At 35.1% G+C, this 18,847-nt stretch overlaps 1 protein-coding gene across 1 annotated transcript in view; it reads right to left on the bottom strand.

Moving 5' to 3' along the window:
- Positions 1-18,847, bottom strand: part of BMT2 (base methyltransferase of 25S rRNA 2 homolog) — a 98,397-nt gene that overhangs the window by 68,135 nt on the left and 11,415 nt on the right. The window contains 1 exon segment of the mRNA XM_032871151.1: positions 14,418-14,559. Coding sequence (XP_032727042.1) covers positions 14,418-14,559 — 142 coding nt within the window.

Genomic DNA, 18,847 nt, shown 5'->3' with positions numbered 1-18,847 from the left:
TTTTTAATGGCGACACATCAAACACATTATTGCTAAATGAATAAGGCAAAGGTATGCAACAGACAACAGAAAAAAGCATTGGTTAAAAGAACTAGAGAGAAAGAGAAGAGGAGTCAAGATGGCAGAGGAGTAGCAGACTGAGACATCAGGTCACAGGAGTTCAGCTAGATAGTTATCAAACCATTCTGAACACCTACAAACCCAACAGGAGATCAACGAGAAGAGCAACAATTCTAGAAACAGAAAATCGACCACTTTGTGAAAGGTAGGCCTTGTGGAGAAGCTAATTCGAAGCTACGGGAAGATAGACCACGGGGGTGGGGTTGGCTCCCAGCAAGCAGTGGAGCAACGAAGCACAAAATCCGAACTGTTAGAAGTCTGCTCCACTGAGGGACACCGCTCCAGAGCGGGGGTGGAGCCCTCATGGGGACAGTGTGATCTCAGGTCCCACAGGGTCACAGAAGGATGGGGGTGTCTTGAGTGTAGCAGAGCTCACAGAGCAGGGAAACCAACTACAGAGTGAGCTCTAAGCTTGGGGTTACCTTAAACTGTGATCCACAGCACAGCAGAGCAGGAACACCACAAGTGGCCAATCTGGAGACTCACCTTCCTTCTCTGGAGGCAGGAGTCTGCTGGGATTGGAGACTCCAAACACGCTGTGTGTCAGAGACAGAAACGCTCGGTCACAGGCCGGGTGAGCTCGGAGTGTGGCCGGAGACCAGGGAGATGGAAGTGATTGACCACCTTTCTCCGAAGGCACAAGGAAGAGTGGGGCCCCGAGCTCTCAGCTCCTCCGGGCCAGAGACTGGGAGGCCGCCATTTTCATTCCCATCCTCCAGAACTCTATGGAAACTGTTCAGGTAACCAAGGTTCCCGAGAGCGAACCTGAGCAAGTTAATTAGCCCGCCCCCTGGAAAGGGCTGCGCAATTCCGCCTTGGGCAAAGATATTTCAAATTCACTGCAACAGGCACCTCCCGCAGAAGATGAGCAAGAACAGCCAGCCAAGACCAAGCTTACTGACCAAGGAGAACAGAGGAATTTCAGAGGAGGAGAAAGCAAAGCATGGAATTCATGGCTTTCTCCCCATGATTCTTCAGTCTTGCAAAGTTAATTAAATTTCTTTAATTTTATTTTCTCTTATTCTAATTTTTTAACTTTTCCTCTTTCCTTTTTTAAGATTTTTAACTAGTTTATCTTAACAATACCTTTCTTAAAAAAATCTTTTTGTACACCTTCATTATCATAGAAATATTTTATCCTTCATTGTATCTAACTTTATTTTTTGTATACATATAGGGCTTTTTCTTATAAAAAACTTTGGGATACAATTTCTTCCAACAGATCAAAATATACCCTAAATCTAGCACAGGGCTTTGTTCTAGTCTCCAGCCCGAGCAAATTCTCTCCACTTTCTTTTTTTTTTCTTTTTCCAACCAACTTATCTTACCAATTCCTTTCTCAGAATTTATTTTTATCTTCATCTTTACAGTCATATTCCATCCCTTCATCATGTTTACTCTTATTTTGGTATATATATGTTTTTCTTTCTTTAAAATGTTGGGAGGTAGTTTCTTCTAAGACCAAAATAAACCCAAAATCAAGTGGGTGGCTCTGTTCTATTCACCAGTCTAATATAAATGTATGTATGTATGTATGTGTATATATATATTATATATATGTACATATATTATAGATATATATATTTTATATATATATATATGCATTTAAAAATTTTTTTAAATTTCTTTTTAACCCCTTTTTTCTCCCCCCGATTTGGGATCTCATCTGATTTGCTTAGCATACATTTCTCTGGGGTCTTTGCCACCCTTTTAGTATTTTATTCTCTCGTTCATATATTCTTATCTGGATAAAATGACAGTGCGGAAAAACTCACCACAAAATAAAGAATAGGAAGTACTGAAGGCCAGGGACCTAATCAATATGGACATTAAGAATATGTCAGAACTAGTTTTCAGAATGATGATTCTCAAGGTGCTAACTGGGCTCGAAAAAGGCATGCAATCTATTAGAGAAACTCTGTCTGGAAAAATAAAAGCCCTTTCTGGAGAAATAAAAAACCTAAAATGTAACCAATGTGGAATAAAAAAAGCTATTAATAAGTTGCAATAAAAAACGGAGGCTCTTACTGCTAGGATAGATGAGGCAGAAGAGAGAATTAGTGATATAGAAGACCAAACGATGGAGAATAAAGAAGCTGAACAAAAGAGAGACAAACAACTACTGGACCACGCGGGGAGAATTTGAGAGGTAAGTGATACCATAAGATGAAACAGTATTAAAATAATGGGGATTCCAGAAGAAGAGGAAAGAGAGAGGGGGTCAGAAGCGGGAGCAAATTATAGTGGAGAATTTCCCTAATATGGCAAAGGGAACAACCAATAAAATCCAGGAGGCACGGAGAACCCCCTCAAAATCAATAAAAATAGGTCTATACCCCATCATCGAATAATAAAACTTACAAGTCTTAGTGACAAAGAGAAAATCCTGAAAGCACCTCAGGACAAGAAGACTGTAACATACAATGATAAAAATATTAGATTGGCAGCAGACCTATCCACAGAGACCTATTTGGCAGGCCAGAAAGAACTGGCATGATATATTCAGAGCACTAAATGAGAAAAACATGCAGCCAAGAATATAATATCCAGCTAGGCTATAACTGAAAATAGAAGGAGAGATAAAAAGCTTCCTGGAAAAACAAAAACTAAAAGAATTTGTAAAAACCAAACCAGCTCTACAGGAAATATCGAAAGGGGTCCTCTAAGCAAAGAGCGAGCCTAAAAGTAGTAGACCAGAAAGGAACAGAGACAATATACAGTAGCAGTCACCTTACAGGTAATACAATGGCACTAAACTCATCTCTCTCAATAGTTACTCTGAATGTAAATGGGCTAAATGCCCCAATCAAAAGACACAGGGTATCAGAATGGATAAAAAACCAAAACCCATCGATATGCTGTCTACAAGAAACTCATTTTAGACCCAAAGAAACCTCCAGATTTAAAGTGACAGGGTGGAAAACAATTTACCATGCTAATGGACATAAAAAGAAAGCTGGGGTGGCAATCCTTATATCAGATCAATTAGATTTTAAGCCAAAGACTATAATAGGAGATGAGGAAGGACACAATATCATACTCAAAGGGTCTGTTCAACAAGAAGATCTAACAATGTTAAATATCTATACCCCTAACATAGGAGCAGCTGACTATATAAACCAAATAAAAACAAAATCAAAGAAACACATTGACAATAAGACAATAATAGTAGGGGAGTTTAACACTCCCCTCACTGAAATGGACAGATCATCCAAAGAAAAGATCAACAAGGAAATAAAGGAAATAAAGGAAATAAAGACACAATGGACCTGACAGACATCACAGATATATTCAGAACATTCCATCCCAAAGCAAAAGATTACACATTCTTCTCTAGTACACATGGAACATTCTTCAAAATAGATCACACCATGGTCACACTGGCTTCAACTGGTACCAAAAGATTGGGATTGATCCCCGCATATTTTCAGATCACAATGCTCTGAAGCTAGAACTCAGCCACAAGAGGAAAGAACTCAAATACCTGGAGGCTAAAGAGCATACTACTAAAGAATGAATGGGTCAACCAGGAAATTAAAGAAGAATTTAAAAACTTCATAGAAACAAATGATAATGAGAACACAACTATTCAAAATCTGTGGGACACAGCAAAGGCAGTCCTGAGAGTAAAGTATATAGCGATACAAGCCTTTCTCAAGAAACAAGAAAGGTCTCAAGGACACAACCTAACCCTACACCTAAAGGAGCTGGAGAAAGAACAGCAAAGAAAGCCTAAACCCAGCAGCAGAAGAGAAATCATAAAGATCAGAGCACAAATCAATGAAATAGAAACTAAAAGAATAGAACAAATCAACGAAACTAGGAGTTGATTCCTTGAAAGAATTAATGAGATTGATAAACCCCTGTCAGACTTATCAAAAAGAAAAGAGAAAGGACCCAAGTTAAAAAAGATCATGAATAAAAGAGGAGAGATCACAACCAACACCAAAGAAATACAAACAATTATCAGAACATATGATGAGCAATATTATGCCAGCAAATCTGACAATCTGGAAGAAATGGATGCATTCCTAGAGACATATAAACTACCAAAACTGAAACAGGAAGAAACAGAAAACCTGAACAGACCCATAACCAGTAAGGAGATTGAAGCAGTCATCAAAAATCTCCCAACAAACAAGAGCCCAGGGCCAGACGGCTTCCCGGGGGAATTGTCCCAAACATTTAAAGAAAAATTAATACCTATTCTCCTGACACTGTTCCAAAAAATAGAAATGGAAGGAAAACTTCCGAACTCATTTTATGAGGCCAGCATTACCTTGATCCCAAAACCAGACAAAGATCTCATCAAAAAAGAGAATTACAGACCAATATTCTTGATGAACACCGATACGAAAATTCTCACCAAAATACTAGCCAAAAGGATCCAACAGTACATTAAAAGGATGATTCACCATGACCAAGTGGGATTTGTTCCTGGGCTGCAAGGTTGGTTCAACATCTGCAAATCAATCAATGTGATACAATACATTAATAAAAGAAAGAACAAGAACCATGTGATACTCTTAATAGATGCCGAAAAAGGATTTGACAAAGTACAGCATCCTTTCCTGATCAAAACTCTAAAGTGTAGGAACAGAAGGCACATAACTCAGTATCGTCAAAGCCATCTATGAAAAACCCACAGCGAATACCATTCTCAACGGAGAAAAACTGAGAGCTTTTCTGCTAACGTCAGAAACACTACAGGGATATCCACTATCACCACTGCTATTCATGTACTATTAGAAGTCCTATCCTCAGCAATCAGACAACAAAAGAAACTAAAGGCATCCAAATCAGCAAAGAAGTCAAACTATCACTCTTTGCAGATGATATGATACTTTGGAAAACCCAAAAGACTCCACTCCACAACTGCTAGAACTCATACAGGAATTCAGTAAAGTGGCAGAATATAAAATCAATGCACAGAAATCAGTTGCATTTCTATATACCAACAACAAGACAGAAGAAAGAGAAATTAAGGAGTCAATCCCATTTACAATGGCACCCAAACCATAAGATACCTAGGAATAAACCTAACCAAAAAGGCAAAGAATCTGTACTCAGAAAACTATATAAAGTACTCATGAAGGAAACTAAGGAAGACACAAAGAAATGGAAAAATGTTCCATGCTCATGGATTGGAAGAACAAATATTGTGAAAATGTCTACGCTACCTAAAGCCATCTACACATTTAATGCAATCCCTATCAAAATACCATCAATTTTTTCGAACAAATGGAACAAATAATCCTAAAATTTATATGGAACCAGAAAAGACCCCAAATAGCCAGAGGAATGTTGAAAAGGAAAGCCAAAGTCCGTGGCATCACAATTCCAGACTTCAAGCTCTATTACAAAGCTGTCATCATCAACACAGTATGGTACTGGCACAGAAACAGACACATAGATCATGGAATAGAAGAGAGAGCCCAGAAATAGACCCTCAACTCTACGGTCAACTAATCTTTGACAAAGCAGGGAAGAATGTCCAATGGAAAAAAGACAGTCTCTTCCACAAATGGTGTTGGGAAAACTGGACAGCCGTGTGCAGAAAAAGGAAATTGGACCATTTCCATACACCACACACAAAAATAGACTCAAAATGGATGAAGGGCCTCCATGTGAGAAAGGAATCCATCAAAATCCTTGAGGAGAACACAGGCAGCAACCGCTTCGACCTCAGCCGCAGCATCTTCTTCCTAGAAACATCACCAAAGGCAAGGGAAGTGAGGGCAAAAATGCACTATTGGGACTTCATCGAGATCAAAAGCTTTTACACAGCAAAGGAAACAGTCAACAAAACCAAAAGACAACTGTCAGAATGGGAGAAGATATTCATAAATGACATTATCAGATAAAGGGCTAGTGTCCAAAATCTATAAAGAACTTACCAAACCAACACCCAAAGAACAAATAACCCAATCAAGAAATGCGCAGAGGACATGAACAGACATTTCTGCAAAGAAGATATTCAGATGGCCAGCAGACACATGAAAAAGTGCTCCACATCACTCGGCATCAGGGAAATACAAATCAAAACCACAGTGAGATACCACCTCACACCAGTCAGAATAGCTAAAATTAACAAGTCAGGAGACGACAGATGCTGATGAGAATGCAGAGAAAGGGGAACCCTCCTACACTGCTGGTTGGAATGCAAGCTGGTGCAGCCACTCTGCAAAACAGCATGGAGGTTCCTCAAAAAGTTGAAAATAGAGCTACCCTATGACCCAGCAATCGCACTAGTGGGTATTTACCCTAAAGATACAAATGTAGTGATCCAAGGGGGCATGTGTACCCCAATGTTTACAGCAGCAATGTCCACAATAGCCAAACTATGGAAAGAACCTAGATGTCCATCAACAGATGAATGGATAAAGAAGATGTGGTATATATACACAATGGATTACTATGCAGCCATCAAAAGAAATAAAATCTTGCCATTTGCAACGATGTGGATGGAACTAGAGGGTATTGTGTTGAGTGAAAAAAGTCAATCAGAGAAAGACAATTATCATATGATCTCTCTGATAGGAATCTGAGAGGCAGAGTGAGGGGTTGGGGGGTAGGGAAGGAAAAAATGAAACACGATGGGATTGGGAGGGAGACAAACCATAAGAGACTCTTAATCTTACGAAACAGACTGAGGGTTGCTGGGGGTGGTGGTGAGGGTGGTTGGGTTATGGACACTCTGGAGGGTATGTGATATGGTGAGTGCTGTGAAGTGTGTAAACCTGACGATTCACAGACCTGTACCCCTGGGGCAAATAATACATGTTAGTAAGAGAAAAAAAATTAAAAGAAAAAGGGAAAAAACAAACAAACCAAAAAGAACTAGAGAGAAAAAGAAAATACTGTATAGTTACAGATGAGTTTACCTAGACAACCCAAAATAACCTGTAAGAAACTAATATCAATAGTAAGACAATTCAGTAAAACAAGATATAAAACATAGAAAAATTAAAAGCGTCTGTATATATAATATACATGTATATTGTATGCATTGTATATACATGTATATTTTATATATATATATATGTCTTTCTTAATATAATGGAAGATCATATTTACAACAGCAATAAAATGATAAATGCACATAACCCGTATTCAGAAAATTGTACGATACTATTGAATAACTCAAAAGCAGAGTGGATCAAATGGAAAGATACATAACTTTTTCATGGACATGATTCAACATTACAAAGATGTCAGTTTTCTGCAGTTATTAAAAAATTTAATGTAAATCCAATAAAAATAAAAACTTTTACAAATTGAGTTATAAGAGTTGGTTCTAAAATACATGCCAAAACAACAACAAAAACAAAAACAAAAAAAAAAAAAGGAAAAGGAGAGAAGAAGAATCAAGAAAACCCGGAGAAGGAAGAGAAGGAAGTGCAGGTGGTGGGGTGGGGTAGGGAGATGATGTTATAGAGTAACATGGATTAAATAATAGAGACAATGAAAAGCAACAAAGTCCTAAAATAGAACCAACTCTAGCATACAGTTGGCCAATTTGGCATATAAATGTCATGCCAAATCACTGTAGAAAAGGGGGACTTTTTCATAAATCATGTTGGGAAAACGGATAATTACTTGGTGGGGGGAGTTAGAGCTATACTTCCCAACAAATACCAGAATGAATTCCAAACAGGTCAGAGATCTAAATGTAAAAAATGGTATCATTCAATTACCAGAAGAAAACTAGTGAGTAAATGAGTAAACTACTATTAGGAATTCTTATAGTCTGGGAATCAGAAGAGCTTTTCTAAGACAACTGAAATCTGGAAGCAATGAAAGAGGTACATATCTGATTATGTAAAAACAATTCTTCTACATGGCAAAACAAAAACCTGCATGGCAAAAGATAAAAAGAGTCAAAGAAAAAGGGCACATGTCTGTAAATCATATTAAAAACTATGAAAAAAAAAAAACAAGATAAAAGGAACCAAAATGGGAAAAAAAGTATCCAAAACATAAACACATAACTCACAAAAAAGAGTAATTAATTTTTAAATATGTGAAACATACTAACCTCACTCACAAGAGAAAATAAAACCAGACAGATACCAGTTCCCACCTATCAAACTGGCAAAACTTTAAAAGGTAGGTGAGACTGTGAAGAAATAGGTATTCTTGTTTTTTGCTGGTGGAACTGCAAAATGATTTAACCTTATTTAAGGTTATGTAAGGTGATTTGACAATATCTAACAAAATCACATATACATTTACTTTTTTACCCCACAATTCCACATCCAGGAAACTAAAAAGATACAATGCCCAAAATTCAAAATGAATACGCACTAGGGTACCCACTATAGCAGTATTTGTAACAGGAAAAGCTTATAAATAACTGAGTGAAATGAGGAAGGTATCTATATACTTGTGATTGGTTAATTTATGCTGTCAACTTGACTGGGCCAAGGGGTGCCTGGATATCTGGCTAAACATTCTAAGTGTTTCTGTGAGGATGTTTCTGAATGAGATTAACATTTAAATTAGTAAACTGAGTAAAGCCGACTGTCCTTCATAATGGGGTGGGCCTCATCCAATGACTTTAAGGTCTGCATAGAGCAAAAAGTTAACCCTCCCCAGAGTATGAAAGCCTCCTCCAACCTGACTGCCTTATTAGCACAGGGACACTGAATTTTTCCTGCCTTCAGACTCAGACTAAAACATCCGCTGTTCCTAGGCTTCAAGCCTGCCAGGTTTAATTAAGACTGTAACTACACCACTGGTTCTCCTGGGTCTCCAGCAAGTCAACTCATCCTGCAGATCTTGGGATTTGTCAGCCTCCATAAACACAGGAGTCAATTCTCTGGAGAACCCTGACCAGTACAATACCAAACAGTGATCTTCATGAGATATTATTAAATAAAATAGAAAGGTATAAAACAGAGTATATAACATATCCCACTTGAACACAGAAGAACAGGTGGATATATGTGTGTATGTGAATTTGGTTAATTCTTAAAAAAAAAAAACACAGGATAAAACAAATGAAGAAAAAGGATGGGAGAATTTTACGAATACAACTTTTTATAAAGTTTTGAGTTTTGAACCATATAAATGTTTCATATTCCCACAAATTAAAATAGGGGAAAACTCAAAAAAATGAAAGAAAAGTGAACACAACCATATACAAAAGAACTATTTCAAGTAAATTTTAAACATAGGATCCTGACCCTTGGTGGAATATGTTCTAAAGACAAAAGAACTGCAAAGAAATTTTAAACTTCATCCAGTTTATTGTTAAATGTAAAATTGGCACTGTAATTTTCAAACCACTTTATGTGAACTATAGGACAAAAGCAAATGTGTTAATATTATTCAGAACTAAGTCCTTCAGCAGCAGACCTAGTGCCCAGATCTTACTTTATTTTCTAAATGCCATTTCCCACTAAAAGAAAGTAGGGCTCTGTGAAGAAATAGTTTGATTCTAAGTCTCAGACAGCAAAAGTAAAGGTTCATATTGTCCTAGAGAGTTAAGAAAGTGCTCACAGGTGATGTCAGAACATAGAATCCAGCTTGGAAGGGGCTCCCACCAACTACATATGAAATAATCTGAACATCTTCCCCCCACCCCCCAAAAAAAGACTGATGGAAGAAGACTGAACAACTAATCTCAGAGGTTATAGTGATATGGCAAAAATTTAAAAAACCCTCAAAACCAAAAAACCTACTCATCACAATTGTTAACTATTACACCAATTTCTTATTGAGAAAATTGCTAATTAAACAAAAAGAATTAGGTATACGTGTATGTTTATTTTTACCCAGCCTTTCTGAAGAACAGGTTATCGTCCCCTGTTCATAAAGAAAAGCTTTTATTTACAGAAGCTAATAAATGCAAAGAATGATACAATTTGAAAAAACATTTTGCAAACCCAAATGAAACAGTTTATTTAATAAACAAATAAACCTGTTAGCTGCTTACAAGCACCTGGTTATGCTGTTACTGGGGGAAAAGAACTATACAATCTAAAAAACAATGTATTAAGAAGAAATTAAGAGAGCTAAAGATACAAAAGGTCTAAAGGAACTAAAGAAAGACCTAGATGAGAAGAGATCACAGGCACTTTGTACATTTGTTGAAAAGGTACATGGGCAGCAAAGGATCAAGTCTTCCATAGTAGAGGGATTTTGCTTGATTAAAGGGAAACCAGCAGAACTTTTAACGGTTGCTTAGAATAGTGTGACTAACTGGAAACTTTAAGAAACCCATTTGCAGAGATTGTTCTCCCTGTTCTACTCCTGCATCCTCCCCACCCCACATAGGTCTTGATTTTCAAATATGAAAAAGGCAGTGGGGCAGCACTAGAGGCACGGAGTGTGACTAAAAAGCAGAGAAAATTCTTTACACTCTTCTGTAGGCTAAGGTCTCAGAGTCTTGACGGAGGAATGTGCTTGTTATATACATAAGACAGAACTCACCTTCAAAGCATTTGAAGCCAGAGGTGAAATGAAACTATGTAATCCATTTTAACCCCTGATGGATCGAAGTGTCAGTCTCCCATCCTAGCAGCCACTCAATGAGAGAGAGAGGGAAAAAAAAAAAGCATGCCCTCTCTAGGGAAAACTAATATTTATGCCAGTCTCTTCAAAACACAGTGTTCGTGTGTGTGTGTATGTGTGTGTGTGTGTGTGTACATATATATATGTACATATACATATATATATTTAAAAATTACCAGACATATAATGAAGCAGGAAAATGATCCATAATAGCCAAAAGAAAAAAACAGCCAAAAGAAGATCTAGATAAAAACATGTTGGAATAAACAAAGACTTTAAAATAATTGTTGTAATTCTTTTAATTCAGAAAAAGGTTAACTGACTAGAACTTCAAAAGAAAAATGCAATCTCTAAAAGATGAGCCAAATAATTATCATATAAAAATTGAGAAAAATGGTATCTTGAAAATATCTCTCTTGGTAACAGAACAAAAAGCCAAAAAAAAAAAAAAAAAAAGGTAAGGATATACAGATATTCTGAACAGTACTATCAACCATCTTGAAACCAAAAACCACAGAAGAGAGAATGTGGGATATTTTACAAATAAACTGACATTTCTCTAAAAACGCAAATAAAAACAAGAACCTAAAGAAATGTAACCACCAAATGTCATGCATAAGCCCTGATTAGATTTAGAAAAAGAAATTATAAGGACATTTTGGGGACAATTTTAAAAAATCTGAATTTTTGAACTAAAATTTTTAGGAAATGAGAAAACTACTGTTAATTATCTTAATGTGATGATGGTATGGTGGTTATGGAGAAGAATGTCCTTATTCTTAGGAGATGTGTGGGAATGAAAGTCATGTTTTCTGCAATTTACCTGCAAATGATTCAGGAAACAATGTGTTTCTATGTACAAAGACTTAGAAAAAGCAAATTCTTTTATTAAACATAACAACTATACATTTGTGTCTTGTTTCTAATTTTCAGTATTTCATACTATAAGTCAAATTTTATTTTTTTTTTTTTTTGCAGGAAATCATATGTACAATTCTTTAAGCTAAACAGCCAATAAAATCTTAGAAGGGTAATGTCGGTAAGGCTTAACTCACATACCAAATTCCTATCAAGTTTTAAGTATAATTAACTAGAAAGAAACTTCTGTTAGACCCTTTTTAAAACCCACTTTAGCTTTCAAATTACCACTGCTTTCTTAGAATTATCAACAGAGAAATGAATTATATATATATAACACAAGTTAAAATTGCAGATAAATCAAGTTTCAAAATTCAATACTGTTTTGAAGCCTTTTCCCTCAAGCTAGTTTAAAGTTTAAAGACATTATAAAACTCCTCATGGATTAAATCCCACAGTAAGATTAGTTTACAATATTTTGCCACTGTTCTTTTACAGTTTGACCTCAATTCTTATGAATGTTCCTTTTCAGCAGTTTGACCTAAAAATGACCTCTTTCAGAACACATGTAGATACAATAACTATTGATAAAAACCACAAATCCAAGGAAAAACAGTGAAGTGTGAGGCAGATTCTTTATTCAAGGAAGGTACAAGCAAATGCTCCTATGAGAGTACCATCTATCAAAGTCCATTTAAGAAAATAAAGTCTGAGAGCTTGCTTGGTGTATTTGAATACTAATTTTAAAGCAGTGCTGCTGCTAAAAGCCAAGAATGGTGATCTTAAATAGTGATGGCACTAATTTTCTGACTGGATTACATTATTACTCTGTGTAATAAAAGAAATACATGGTTCAGCAGTATTTCTCATTTTGTGTTTCTTAGCTTGAGCGAGAAAATATGTATTGTGGGTAAGTCAGATTTATAACCATTTTCCCTCCAGTACCAACCAACCAAACAAAAAAACCCCAAAACATTTTAATTCCAAGCATCTTATTTCCTACTATTCTGGCTCCTTTCTTTAGTTCTCCAACTCCACAATTCTTGGCATCCACAATCCATTGGTGGGTGATACCACCCTTTCACTCCCCACATCCAACTCATATTTATGTATCATCATAATCATCACAATATATATACCATCATTTCCCTACCCCCCCCCTTGAGCCATTATACTCATTTGAGCATTAATCTTATTATACTAATGTTCTGTCCATTCACTTTCTCACACTCTAAAAAAACTGTTCCCTACAACTTTATACCTCGATTACGTTAGCTTCCTGATTTCCTTAGTTACACCCTCCCATTCCTATAGTCTATCTTAACACAGCAATTAATTCTTAAGAATTCCAGACACATTATAAAAGGTTAATAAAATCCTGTTAATCTTCTTAAAACATCCAGTGACTCATTCACACAGAATAAAAGCTAATGTCTTTACAATGGTTTACAAAATCTTACAGACTCTAGCTGTTCACTATCTTACTCTCTACCACTCTTCTTCAGCCCTCATATTTTGCTCTAGCCAAACTGGTTTCCTTACTGTTTCAGAAACATCCCAGCAACAGTCTGTACCTCAAAGCCTTTGGACTTCTTAGGCTTGGTCTCTCACTTTTTTCGTGTTTTTTATACATATCACTTCAGTGAAGCCAACCCTGTCTACCCTACTTAAAATTGTTCTATTTTTCCTTGCTTCACTTTTCTCATGGCACTTACTGTATCTGACTTAGCATATATTTAACTTATATATTGTTTCTTGCCTCTATTAGCATGAAAGAGAGAGCAAGAGAGCAAGGATTTTGGTGGATTATTGTACTCTCAGTGCCTATGATGTGACTAGTACACAGTTGACAATCATTAAAAATTATTATTAGATGAACAAAACAATTAAATATATACAATTTTTTTTCTCTGGACTATTTGTTGAATGAATGAAATATGCATTATTACATAACTTTTAAATGATATTAAAACAGAAATTTTGGATAGAATAACTACAATGAAATATAAACCAGAAGTTATCATAAATTTATTGTCCACATAAAAAGGAAATACTTTGTTTTCTGGGACTTCATTTTTATTTATTTTTTATTTATTTACTTTTTTAGAGAGAGAGAATGAGAGATAGAAGGGGCATAATGAGGAAGAGAGAAAGAATCCTAAGTAGACCCACCCCTAGTGCAGAGCCCTAGAGCTTTATCTCACAACCCTGAGGTCATGCTGTAAGCCAAAATCAAAAGTCAGTTGCTTAAGGGACTGAGCCACATGGCCACTCCTGGGAGTTCATTTTTAAATTCAGTCATTATACATATCTATTCTTCTCATTTTACCACCTTGAGAGAACTGACAGGAAGTATTTCACTTTCTGATATTTTAAATGTTAGAATTTATACTATGAACTTAAACTACGATAAGATAAACATTATCCAAAATAAATTTAAGTGCTACAACACTCTAAGTCATACAACCAAAATTCAGGATTTTAACACTTTTAAGATGTTTTCAAACTTTAAATTATAGAAACATATTCACTTTTACTTGAATCCAAATATAATTATGAAAAGAAATTTCTATACTATAACGTATTAATGAAGAGTTAAGTATTAAAACTCATATTTTAAATGTATTAGTGTTTAAGTATATTAAATGCATTTAAAACTACTTTTATTTATTTTTAGAGCTATACTTTTAAAAAAGTTTAAACAAAATTAAAAGTTATATCCGAGAAAAACATTTTGATGAAAAAAGATGAATGATATGAACCTAGGGAAAGAGAGTCAAGGGGGAAAAGTTATCTAAAAGATATAATCTGTTTTAAAGCAGCTCTATTTTGGTACAGCGAATCATACAAAGCATTACTTGGATTTAAGAGTTTAAACAGTACATTAGAAACCAAAAATGTTAGTTCATAAAAACACTCACCTACAACACCATTCAATACGACCTTCGCCCTCACAAGTTTTTGCCCAATGGTTATCTGCCAAATTTTTCATTGCAACAGCATATTCACAAAGGGTTTCCTCATCCTCACAATGTTCTCGCCAGATCTTATCAAAATCTCCCACTAAAAACAAGGGGAAAAAATGAATTAAGTTAATTTCACTTAAAAATATCTAAGGCTTTTAAAAGTTTATTTCTGCATAACCTATAATTACTTAAAAATGAGAAAAGCAAAATGAGGAAATCAAATTTCATGAAGCTTAAACTTTTTAATTTTAAAAGGTCCTTTATGCAAAAGATGCAACATTTTAACTATGATGATGTGTTAAATAAATTTTACCATTTTAAACAGATGGATTTGTGAAGCTCAAACTAATAAGCATAAGCAGACATAGGTATGAGTTATCAGTTTATAAACCAAAAACACACTAGGAGGGAACAACTATGGCTGGGCATTCAAGCATTAATTATCCTGCTACCCTTGGGCAATATGACCTTGCAGCACAGAGTAAAGTTACTTAACCTTGCTTCTTGCCTGTTATTTTCTTGGATCTCTACATACAGTTTTCTATATTAAAAAGGGGTTGATAGCTGAGATGGTAACATAAATTAGCAAGCAAGCTAAATATTTTTATTTACTTACTTGGACATGCTCTCGGCATACAGTACTTTAAAAAATTATTATCCTTGGGCAAAAATGCTGCTAGAGAAATTATCTTGGAAGCCCCTCCAAAGTTTCAAATCTTTATAAAATGTTCTGAATAAAAATTATAAGCTGACTATATTTGCCATCACCTTTTTAAAAACATTAAATCAGTCACCACTTTTAATATGAAATCTGAAAGAGCAATGTGCGTTCTGATAAAATATGGAATGAGAATGCTATGGCCAAATAAATGAGCATTAACATAATTGTAAGGGTAAAAGAATAAACAAAAGGATAAACAAAAATTATTGTGGTGGCTTCACTCAACATCCTTAGTCTTAAGTTTTATTGCCTTATGTTCAAATGTAGGCAATTGTTTGGTGACAGAATAAAATCAAAAACATAAAATAAAACAGCCCAATTTGAAGATGATAGTCAAATTCTCTCCCCAGTTAAGACTATTACATTCTAGCATTCAAGAAGTGTGTTTGTTTGTTTGATTTTTAACACAGAAAAAGAATTAAAACAGTTCAAATACATCAAGACTGACTTACTCAAAATTTCAAAAACCTTATTACTGTAAGCACAGACACCAAGAAGGACTGAGTTGAAAATCAAAATACTAGCCCTTTAGTTTAACTAAATTGAGAAACAGCAATAAAGGTACATACATGCCCATACACACAGTGTTAAAATGATTACATATCACAGTCTCAATCTTGGCCTGAATACCGAATGTAAACCCAAAAGGGATGAAGGTTTCTCTTTTGGAGAAACAATATTTACACAACAATATTTACATTACAATATTGTAATGTATTTACACAACAATATTTTCATTAACCAGTAATATTTGCGTAGTGACAGAACTCTCAAATTGTTATATAGTGAACTGCAATAACCATCCACTAAAACAGGCAGGCAAACATATTTCCTAAATTCTTAAAGAAAAACTCCTCAGTTTTAGCAACATCTTTTAGATAGAGTAATTTACCAAATCTCTAATAGAACTACAGGAAGTCTTTGAAAAAAGTATTTTGATTAATGATACATTAATAAACCTATGATGGTTCCTAACACTCTAACTATTCATCAGACTTGATATCAAATGGTTCACTAAGGAATAGTATCATTTTAGAGGTGCTTTATCTTTTATTAAGATGGATATCTTCAATTCTAAAAGGCCTTTTGTTTGAACTTCTAAATTTCACTGCTCTATTTAATATGAAAAATAAATACATAAAATTACTATATTTGTTGGTAATAACAATCATTCAAACAAAAGCTGTATGGCCAAATATATCTGGGAAAAGCTATGTTTAACATATTTAAACAGATTTCTTTTATGTAAGACTTTTTAGCTTAGATTCTACAGAAGATACAACATAAGACAAAGACCTGGGTCTAAGTAGTTTATTTGGGAGAGAATCCTAGGAAACAGGAGTGAGGGAGTGGGGAGAATAAGCCAAGGCAGGAAAAAAATGCTAATACAAAGGTACACTATTGAGTTCTGCTGCTGTGGGCTAGAGAAGCATATGAATTCTGGAATTTTGCACCTAAAAGACAGGAGGCTAGGACATTTTATACATCAGCTACAATCCCCAATTAACTGAGAGTTGATGAGAACCTCTACTTCTAGTTTGCACTTAGGCACTGAGTAAGGCGACATCCTTAGTGGGCTCCAGCAGTGTTAAGAATAGTGGAAAGCAGCACTCAGTTAAAGTGCAACTTTGTTAGGGCTGGGTGCCTCTGAGCTCACCGTCTGTCTGCCACAACTGAAGACCAAGGGTACGTTATGTGGGGGCACCAAATGCATCTACTACAACTCTATATCACTGTATACTGTGAAATTCAATTTACCCTAGAATTAACTATAGAGTTGCAAAGGCAACTGTACATATACAAAGACAACTGCATATATACAGAAACCTACTGCCATTCAGCTTTTAAGACCCATAGTTTACCACATTCAACAAAATTCTGTGTACATAATATCAGTATCTTGTACAGTTTTAAAGCTTACTATCTGCTCCACTGAAGTTTTGAGGAAGGATTCAAATTTTGTCTGTAAAGCCTATTTAACTCAAACTGTTTGCAGAGAACTTTCAATTTTAAGTCTTTGCTAACATTCAAGTCTCCAAACTCTCTCCAACTACGATGATACTGAAACCGATGCATGATTAGTAAAGAGTAGTACCCTTATATATAATTGAGACTAAACAATGTAATTGTATATATTTTTCATTCTTTCAGTGGATTTGCTGAAAAAAAAAAATACTCTATGTCAAAACGTTACCCAGGATAACAAAGTTAATGAGCTAGCACTGGCATCAAAGAAAGGGAAGAAGAAATGTCACAAGATGTGGTAGATGCTATATGAACCAGATTATGTTCCCTATGTCCTATGTAAGGCTTCCTGGACCCAGAACTTTTAAATTAAATACAAGAGGATGTATCAAGAAGACACTATGTTAAATGGTGGTTACAAAGTTGAAGAAAAAACACTGCCACCAATTATTAAAATATTCTACTTTCTAGAATACTCTTGAAAGCTTGTTAAACAAACAGAATGGCCAAATTCAGTTTTTTTTTCCCTAATAGTCCATTCTCTGTTTTTACAGTATTCAAAATAATAGTATTTATCTTTTAAGTAAAGTATTTTCAAAATAATTTATGATTTGAGTTCTAAAAGCCAACACCAGTTAAGGTTGACCAGTGCCCAGTATCCATAATCAAAATCCTTCTGCTAACGTAATCAAAATCCTCCTGCTAGTGTGGTCAAAATTTTTACACAAAAAATATGTTAATACTTGATTCTAAGAATTTTTAGTTATCTTTTAGAAATTAGGCCAACCAACATCTAAAAGACTGAATTATTTAAAAGTATAATACTTTTTCATTACCAAGTAGCAAATTAGGAACTAAGAACTTCCTGAGGTCTGCATCAAAGATCTAGTCAACAGAATCAGAAATGCTTAAGTATTCAAGCTCAATCAGAGGTTCTCAATGAATTAGTAATTAGTCATATAATGATTTTACAATGATATTGGCATTTGTGATGACTCAAAATCATTGTGATTAACATCTATTTTCTTGCCCACTTCTTGACATCCTCTAGAAGTATGAATGTATCTTTTAAAAAAAAAGAGAGATAAAGGAGGAAGAGGAAGGGAGGGAGAGCTAAATCTCCAATAAATACATACATTTCATTTTCCCCAAATATAGAGAATTCAAAAATTATTTTTAGAAAGCACAATTAAAAATATATGTCCTCCTGGGACACCTGGGTGGCTCAGTGGGTTAAAGCCTCTGCCCTTGGCTCAGGTCATGATCTCAGGGTCCTGGGATCCAGCCCCACCTAGGGTGGGGCTCTCTGCTCAGCAGGGAGCCTCCTTCCCCCTCTCTCTCTGCCTGCCTCTTTGCCTACTTGTGATCTCAATCTGTCAAATAAATAAATAAATAAAATCTTTTAAAAATAATATATATATATATATGTCCCCCAGTCTAACTTAAAATTAATAATTAGTGAATATTTTATGACCAAACTAAATGAATATAAAGAAGAAATCAGTAACCATTTGTTCAAGTACATAGTTTTAAAGATCATGTTAAAGCTCTGCTTCATCTAAAAGATAAAGTCGTCAATTTGCCTAATAAGATTCTGAACTGTTAGCATGACTTCTATTTATTATATTCTTCTTACAAATTTTCAAAACAGTAATTTAAAAAAAAACTAGTTAATAATTTAAAACACAACTGATGCCAA

The sequence above is a fragment of the Lontra canadensis genome, unplaced genomic scaffold (assembly GCF_010015895.1).
Source record: "Lontra canadensis isolate GAN:19392208 unplaced genomic scaffold, GSC_riverotter_1.0 scaffold2, whole genome shotgun sequence".
Classification (NCBI taxonomy): Eukaryota; Metazoa; Chordata; class Mammalia; order Carnivora; family Mustelidae; genus Lontra; species Lontra canadensis.
Note: the sequence above shows the minus strand (reverse complement) of the source record. Positions and strands in the feature narration are given on the sequence as shown.